At 44.7% G+C, this 8450-nt stretch overlaps 1 protein-coding gene across 1 annotated transcript; it reads right to left on the minus strand.

Moving 5' to 3' along the window:
• Positions 1 to 2214: 2214 nt before the first annotated feature.
• Positions 2215 to 8107, minus strand: LOC137796634 (inositol hexakisphosphate kinase 2-like). The gene is made up of 5 exons (XM_068594669.1): positions 7644 to 8107; positions 5495 to 5729; positions 4717 to 4868; positions 4153 to 4328; positions 2215 to 3718 (listed from the first exon to the last, which is right to left on the minus strand). The coding sequence occupies exons 1-5, from the start codon at positions 7876 to 7878 to the stop codon at positions 3104 to 3106; spliced, it is 1413 nt and encodes a 470-aa protein (XP_068450770.1). The 5' UTR covers positions 7879 to 8107; the 3' UTR covers positions 2215 to 3103.
• Between the last annotated feature and the right edge of the window lie 343 nt (positions 8108 to 8450).

Genomic DNA, 8450 nt, shown 5'->3' on the forward strand with positions numbered 1-8450 from the left:
ATAAAATGATGGAGCAGACATAGTGAATGAATAGAGTAGTATAGAGGTTACTCATGTTTTGTGAAGCTCATGGCCCAAAAACACCGTTTCATTCCCAGCAAAGGCTGCTGTTGCCATAGTGATTTTTTACCATTATGCAACTGCTCCACTTCACAAATCAATGGGCTACAAGGACACACATGCACACGTGTGTCATGCAGGGGCAGGCAAGCTCTGTGGTATAGAATACCAGAGATCTACAGTGTGTGCAGTGTTGAATGCATTGCATACAAACAGTATCATGGCAGAATGGGGTCATATTGACAGAGGCGTCTCTAGGATTTGGACACATCCGGGGTTTAGCCTTGAAAGGTTTGTGCGCGCGCCGAAATTTTTAGGCATAGAAACACTCTCCACGTACCCTACAGGTACCTGCTCTTCTGGACTGAATTGAATTGAGGCATTTCATGAGAAAGAAAATAAACAAGATGTTATACCCTCACATTAACTTTAGCTGCGTTTCCCTCCAGAAGAAGCCTAAGCTTCATTATTTGTAGGTACACAATTCTCACACACTACAATTGCATAACAGAACGATTTTTTCCCACGTAATATCAACTAGCAGCTACATCCCTCTAGTAGTTCCAGCTGCAACACTCTTTTCGAAATTATACATTTTTAAATAATTTCTTTTCCTGACCACCTTTGGGCGGAAAACATCGAGATCTTTTTTGTGACATCTTGTTGTGCTGCTACCCAAAGACAGACTGACGCTGCTGTTCTGGGTGAATGACGTCTCGTGCGACCTGCAGGTGTTCGTGCCAAAGCCAAAGTAGTGGCTTTTAAAAAAAATAAATATTTATAATTGTTACTCAAACCTGTCCGAAAACACTGTTTTATCGAAGCATCCACATGAGATAACCGTAGTTTGAGGATGTGATCTTTAAAAAAAAAAATCTTTTTTTGGAGGGGGGGGGAATTAATATTCGGGGCTAATTGAAAAACATCTGGGGCTTTAGCCCTGAATGTTTAAGCCTCGGGACGCCACTGCATATTGATGGTTGAGACCACTGATCCCTGAGTTACGCAACATTAGCTGACCCCACCCCCTCCCAGTACGGCTGATATGGAAGAGCTTATCTTCGTCATCCCTCCATCCTCTCATCTATCAATCTTTAGATCCCTCTGCGATCACAGTACAGAAATGCCACATCTATACTGCCTCAGGACTTGTGCAATATATTAACTTCACTGCAGCATCAACAAACATTGGCATTTAAAAGTGGCGTGTTAATACGGTATGTGCTCATAAACCCCCCCTAAGCCTCAAAAAATCAAAGTGTCTGTCCCTTACTGGGTTACAGTAAAGCGTTTGACCTTTTATTGTGCTGTTCTTAAAACACCACAGGGTCACAGAATAATCCAGGCCTGACATACTTTATGTAAAGAACATATGTGTTGATGATATGATTAAAAAAATGGTGTCTGCAAAGCTGCTGGTGATTTTGAACTGTCAGATATTTAAGTTCTAATTTAACAAAACAATGTGTACAGCTGCATTAGGATTAAACGTCAAACAGTGAATGAATATAAAAGTGTGCTTTAAACTTAGATAAGTAATTTGAGTCTGTGTGTCCGATCGTCAGCAGTGCAATCCGGAGAGAGGACACGGCGGTGGTAATGGCTCATGCTTTCTGTTGACACAAGCCTGTCTCTGCTCAATAGCTCTTCTCAACGCAGGCCGCTGCTACCCCTCATGACGCAGCGCCTGTGTCTCTGAGAACAGCTTGTTGGACTGCTCTCTGTCTGACTCAGACTGGTAAGAGATGCCCAAGGTGTCGTCTTCCTCCTCCTGGCAGAACAACCCGTCTCTATTTGAACATCTCTTCAACAAATACATGGTTTTAGATGAAGGGAAACGAGTCTCTCTCTCTCTCTCTCTCTCTCTCTCTCTCTCTCTCTCCCTCCCTGGGGAACCTCGTGTATTGGCCATACTTTTCCAGGGTATTTGTCGGGATATTAATAATTCTGTCATGTGTTTTTATTGGCTGCCGCTACGAGAGCAGTCATTTGTACATACGAGGGGTACGACCTCACATCCTGGATATTTGCATAAAATTTGATTGCTGCACATTGAAATTAGCCAAGTCTGTGGTTTCTTTCTTTAGCATGCACGTAACATCGAATATGAAAGAAGACAGACATCTTAACACAAACCAAAGTCTTTATTTTCTTTGCCAACAAACTGTGGACAATACAAGATAGAGGTACCAAAGATGTCAAATAACAATATTAATTGATATCATTATTATAACATTAATAACATGGAATGTAGTACTCCTCAGTCACATTATTTGTTTTAACTTTTAGTTTATTTTATGAAACATGTCAAATAAAGAAATAACTATATCTTCTGTCCCTGATACCTATATGAATATAATCTCTTTGAGTGGAGATGAACAAGGAAAGAAGGATGGCAGAATGAACAGGCTCAAAAGAAGACTGGAGGGCGTGCGCTCACGACCTCTCCTCCCATCAGCTCCGTCCTCGTACTCATACAACTGCTGCTCTCTCGCAGAACCCTGCGCCGGTGCAAGGACACACTTAATCAACAGATAGTGTTTGTGTATGCAAATTGCTGACGACTTCTTTGGAATCGGACACAAGGAAAACATTCAGTCCTGTTCTGTCACCTGACTTCAAACTGCTTTTAATTGACGCCTACCCATTTGAACCGTGCTAAACAGAATGATGGCATCGGGTAAATCACTACATCAGTCGCAACCTGGGAGCGCATCGGCTATCAGTCTGACAACTGATAAGACGCAGAATCTGCTCATAGAGATCACGTGAGTCAAACAGGTGGCGTGTTTGTGTTATGTGCAGGTCTCTTTAATACTCCAAAGACAGACACACACAAAAACAGGAACATTGAGAAGCACCAACGGCAGAAACAGGAACTGGGTCTCAACGACAGGCCAGGTCTATTTTTAAAGAGGAAAGGAAAAAAAAAGTCTTTTCACTTCTGCAGTCCAGTCATCTTCTTTTCTCTTCTTTCTGTGCATCTGTATCTGAATTTGTGTGTGTGTGTGTGTGTTTTTGTGTGTATGCGCTGTGTCAGTCTTCAGTCTGTGCTGTGGTTCTCCAGCTCGGAAATGATGGTGATCAAGTGCTGTAGACCAAAGATGTATCCGCTGTCCAGGCCCTCATACACCACGCTGTCCCCGTGGTAATGTCTGCAGGTGGTGTGGGCAAAATCTATCATTCTCACATCCACAAAGGGGCTGCGGGTGTCGGAGCGGGACAAGCGAGCCTGGCTGACACCTGAGCTCCCGCCACTTGTGCTGCCATTGCTCGACGTGGAGGGTCTGCGAGAAAAACCAAGTGCACCTGCTACTTCACCCTCCTCTTCCTCCATTTCTGGTTCAGCCTCCACCTCTTCGCCGTCATCCTCTTCTTCTTCTTCTTCGTCCGAGAGGCCGTCCTCTGTGTGTTGTTGGTGGGGCGCTCCGTCGTAGATGATGAGCAGAGAGCTGGAGTAGAAGCGATAGGATTCACAGGTTTCCAGGGCAGCTTGCAACTCCCTGAGCCGGCACAGCACCGACGAGAAGAGTTCACTTCGTAAACGCCGCCCGCTGTGGAAGAATTGGAACAAAGCCTCCTTGAAGCCCAACACAGTCAGCCTGCGGCCGTGGATCTTGTTCATGAACATCAGCTGGCCCGTGTCACACCGGTACACCTGAAGGGACGGAGACAGAGAGGGATTGGCAAAGTAGAGAGGGAATGACATCCAAGATTGGTTTGACGAGATTGAAAGACGTGCCAGAAAATTGGCTTTGTTTTACGTGGACTTGACTGGTCAGACACAATAAATAATTAACGATTAATTGTACACCAAATGCTTTCTTTCAAATTTGTTTAGTGAAGGAAAATCAGACGAGTGAGCCTTTCCTCTATTGTTCTAAAATAGTTCATGGCACATTTCAGACATATCAGTAGATTCTGAACAACACATGACAGTCAGGTTTATTAACGTAATGATTAACCAACAGTTGTAATAGTCTCGTTAATAAAGAGATATAATATAGTTATAGCGCTTCAGAGGTGTTGCAAAAATGTCCAACTGTCCCTTCAGGACGTATGAACAGTGAATCCTCTTGGCTCAAAGATCACCTGCATGCCAGAGAGGCAGACTCCTAAAACAGATGCTGTACTCTGCTGGCACTTGCTCATCTTTCTGGCCTTTTTTTCTTCGGGGACCTCATCTCCGTGCTGCTGTGTGCCCATCTTCAGGTCCAACACACAGGGCAGCGTGTGCCGCCATGTCAGATTCTCTAGCAGGATGAATTCTGGAAAACTGAGTCATGGAGGCAAGAGTGACGAAAATGTGGCCATCTTCCAATCTACGCTAATCAGTTTAAAGCATTAAACTGCTTAACAAGGTCCGATAAAAAAACAACAACAACTGTGTCCATGTAATTTAACTGCATTCACAAAAATGCTGCAATACTGTCTATAAAGGCAAATTACATCAATATCAAGTAACTAATGGGAGTGCTTTGGAAGCACAACTCCTCCAGACAAAGACATTGATAGCTAGAAATTGTAGTATGTAATATCCCTCCAGTTACATGCTGGAGCCACTGATAATCGTGTATACATTCAGCCGCATCAGGAGTGTCCTGGTGGCTTGTTGGCCGAGGCACCAGGTGCATTTCTTAGTCAGGGAAAGGATACTGTATTGGTTGCAGTGCATGGCCTTGTCCTTCATCTTCTGCAGGTGGTGCTGTTGGGTCCATGGGTTGTGTTTGAGCTGTGGCACAGCGTTACTGGGGCTGTGCTCCAGTCTGTAATAGAGCACCTCGGCCTCCTCCTCCAGCTTGTGAACGCTGAACGGCAGACGGAGAGAGAACGTCATTAGACTCAGGCATGAAGAATAAAGAAAAAGACTAAAATCAGCATCTGCTCATATTCGTCTGTAAAGCGTGTGTGGAGGTCGCAGAGCAGAGAAAGAGGGCAGTAATTATTTGTTACATTGGATATAAAGAGGAAACCAATCATATTGTGTCTTTTACTTACTGTGAGTCATCCAAAACATTTAACTCAAACTCAACATGTATTGCCACTCCAAGCCAGGACTAATTGTTTGTGAATAGACAGTCATGCATCTATTGCAGTTATATGAGCCTCTTTCTGGCTGCCAAGGCCAACTAGCACTCTCTATCAACGCCTACGGTTCTATGTGTTTGTTAATGTGTGCGTCATCTGTCGATTAATGGGCGTCTACAGACTACAGCTTTACCATTCATGGAAAACTAAAGATTATTTTAAATAGATTGTAGTTGTGTCACAGTTCTAAAAGGAACCAATGCGTCATCTTCTATTTAATTTACATGAGCCTCGATTTGAGAGTGAAAACGCCTGTTTGTGCATTGACTACAGCTTCTACTTCATCATGAGTAATAAGTCCCACAGTGTACTGCTGTCTCTGATAGGACAATGTCTTCATTTTCACCTCTTGTCCTGGTCTTTAAAAGAATGGCGGCTTCGGCCATCTTTGCTGTAATTTTCGCTGTCCACAAGCGGCCAGGATGCCATCATTTTCCCCCACATGAGCATCTCGCATTTGGGCTCGCCTTCGACCGAGGGGTCCTTGTTTTCCAGATCATCTGCTGGGTCACTCTGAATGGGGTAAGCGATCAGGCAAAGGTTCCCTTCTTCATCCTCCTCGAAGCTCACGGACACCACACCTGAGAGCCAAACATAGAGGGAAACAGAAAGACATCTGTGAGGCATGTGTGTCATGGAGCAGGGAAGATAATGTGTCTCTCATATTAAAGCAAAACAAAATAAAGCTGATAATATAACACAAGCTCTTAAGTGCTTAGAATCTCTCATCCCTGCTAATTATACCTGGTGCTTTAGTGAGTATTTTGTGTCTACATCTCTTTAAGACATCTGTCCTACAACACCTAGACAACATTACGACAGAGGATGGGGCAGAGATACTGAGCCCTAAAAGCAGCACAGAAAAGAACAGAACAAGATTACAATCAATCAATGTCAGTGTGCTGTTATAGTGGTGTAAACCCAAACAAACTGCTTTTAAGTAGTAATACAAAAAATGCATATAGAAACACAGAGAGTCATAGCCAAACATAAATGACACAAGGCTGTATAATTTAAGTTCAGTTTATTTAAAAAATATGTAATCTTATGAACAATACACATAAATACCATACAGCATCAAAAAAGCATCACTGTAAATGTACACAGTAAAAAACAAGCTTCATCTACAAATGGAGAGCACAACATATAACAGTCAGCAGGACAGATTCGTATCATAAACAGTCTTTCCTCTCCATGGGGTCCAATAATATGATGAAGGAGAAGCAGAGGAGGATGGAGAATGTAAGAGACAAAAAAAAGATGAAGAAGTGAAAATGCTGACATGACAGAACCGTTGCCACAAAATATTCACAAGAAAGCAAGGGGAGGGAATGATTGAGGCTCACTACTTTGAAAAGGGGATGTCCACAGATGACAACTAGAATTACCCCCTTGCGGTTGTATGCCTTCGCCAACTCGTCAGGTTGTGGTTTACAGCCACGTCTGTCCAGACGCATATAATAGACGGAGCGAATATTTGAAAAGAACTTGATAAAAAGGTAGTATGTGTATTTTTTTTGGGCAAAATGGACGTTATCACTATATTAATACGTACGATTCCAGTGAAAAAGATGCAGTCTTCAGTTTAAGACAATTTTTACAGAGGTAGTACTGACTTTGTGGGCTGGTGCCAGCCGAACCGTCTGGTCCTGTACCAGAGAACGTCCAGGAAATTTACATTGTTGAGTCGACTGCTCATGATAGAGGATGACATAGGGATATAACAATACAATTGGTTTATTCCGCTGCTCGTCTATTAAGTGAGTTCAAAGAGGAGAACCAAACTGTGTGATATGGTCACAATCACACCTGTTCCTGAATTATGGCGCTGCATAAAGCTGCATGAATGTTGATGTTGCAGTGAAGTTAGTTGAACATCATCGTGTCATCCTATTAGACGTTTGTGTGAATCAATTTGTTGCCGGCACTGAAGCATAAACAACTTAAAGATAACTACGCTCAAGTTAAACTCTGTTTGCTGATGTCACGGACTCTGTTTACATTTTTAAGATCCTGAAAAAAAAGAGTTGTGGGGGTGATGTCACCACAGGGTTTGTGGATTAGTCCTCAGTCATCCAGAGGTTTAGGAGAGTGCTGAGCATGTTGACATGTCAGATGCAGATGACCTTGTGGTGGATTTTGGGATCAAAGCGAGGAAGAGCCTCACTCTTCACCGGACTGGCTGTCTGCCAGAAAATGAAATGGGTGACTTACCCGTGTGAGTACAGCCTCCTACAAATAGGACACGGCGTGTTTGTAGGCGGCCCACTTGCAGCTGCAGCGCCCTCTGGTGGCTGACAAGCACCTAGAAACAACACTTGAGCAGGAGCAGGGAGCTCCGTTTCCTCAAAATCTAAAAATCAACACCTAACACAGGACCTGCAAAAAAAACAAAAAACCCCACCATCTCCCAGCTGACCCACACATGCACACAGTGCAGAGAGACGCTTAACAAGCACACCACCGGTTAGCGGAGGAAGGATAGTCGGCATTACCTCTATACTGGGGGGTAAACTTCCTCATGGCTGCGGGCACGCTCTCGTAGAACTGGTGCTCGCGGGGGATGAGGGGTTTGCAGATGGTCTGCTCCCCGAGGCGCAGCACGCAGCAGTGCCCTCCCACCTGGTGGAGGAAAGGCTCAAGCATCACCCCTTTCTCCATGTAGCACTGCTGCTGCGTTTGCTCTGCATCCACGGCCTTCTGGGCCTGAGCCTCCACAGCCGGACCCATCCTCCGCTGGTCCTGACCACACCGCCGTGGGCATTAAGACAGCAAGGAGGAAATAGAGGAGAAACAGAATACGAAAAGCCAAGTTTTAGTGGATATCTTATTCCGTTTGAAGTCCTCGTCCGGCAGTTATTGTCGCGTAGTAGAAACAGGAAGCCACAGAAAGTCCTTTCAGTGTTGAGGCTTGCAGCGGGAGATGAAGCACACAGAGCCCGATGCTGCTTCAGCCTCCTCTCCAGACAGACTGCTCTCTGACAGCCGAGAGCTGGCTCTCCACTGGTGAAGCTCCCACGAGCCTGACACTGGGCCCGCCCCCAAAACAAGCTGTCCACCAATCAGGAGCGCCAAAAGCAGGTTGTTGGGTGGTAACCATTCAAGGAAAAGAAGCGAGAAAACAGAGGCAGTGGTGGGAGGGGGGAGTCTGGAGGAAGGAAGGAAGGGAGGGAGGGAGGGAGAGAGAGAGAGAGAGAGAGAGAGAGAGAGAGAGAGAGAGAGAGAGAGAGAGAGAGAGAGAGAGAGAGAGAGGGGGGAAAGGAAAGGAGAATAAAAACAAGGAACAAGGGGGAAGGCAAAAG

Source organism: Clinocottus analis, unplaced genomic scaffold (genome assembly GCF_023055335.1).
Source record: "Clinocottus analis isolate CAN_PGR_092001 unplaced genomic scaffold, fCliAna1.0.p SCAF_3, whole genome shotgun sequence".
NCBI lineage: Eukaryota > Metazoa > Chordata > Actinopteri > Perciformes > Cottidae > Clinocottus > Clinocottus analis.

Coding starts and splice junctions, on each gene's coding strand:
- LOC137796634 (XM_068594669.1), bottom strand. CDS start 7,878: ATGGGTCCGGCTGTGGAGGCTCAGGCCCAGAAGGCCGTGGATGCAGAG. Junction 5,730..7,643: donor GTTTACCCCCCAGTATAGAG/GTAATGCCGACT, acceptor TTTGGCTCTCAG/GTGTGGTGTCCGTGAGCTTC. Junction 3,719..4,152: donor TCTGCCTCTCTGGCATGCAG/GTGATCTTTGAG, acceptor CCGTCCCTTCAG/GTGTACCGGTGTGACACGGG.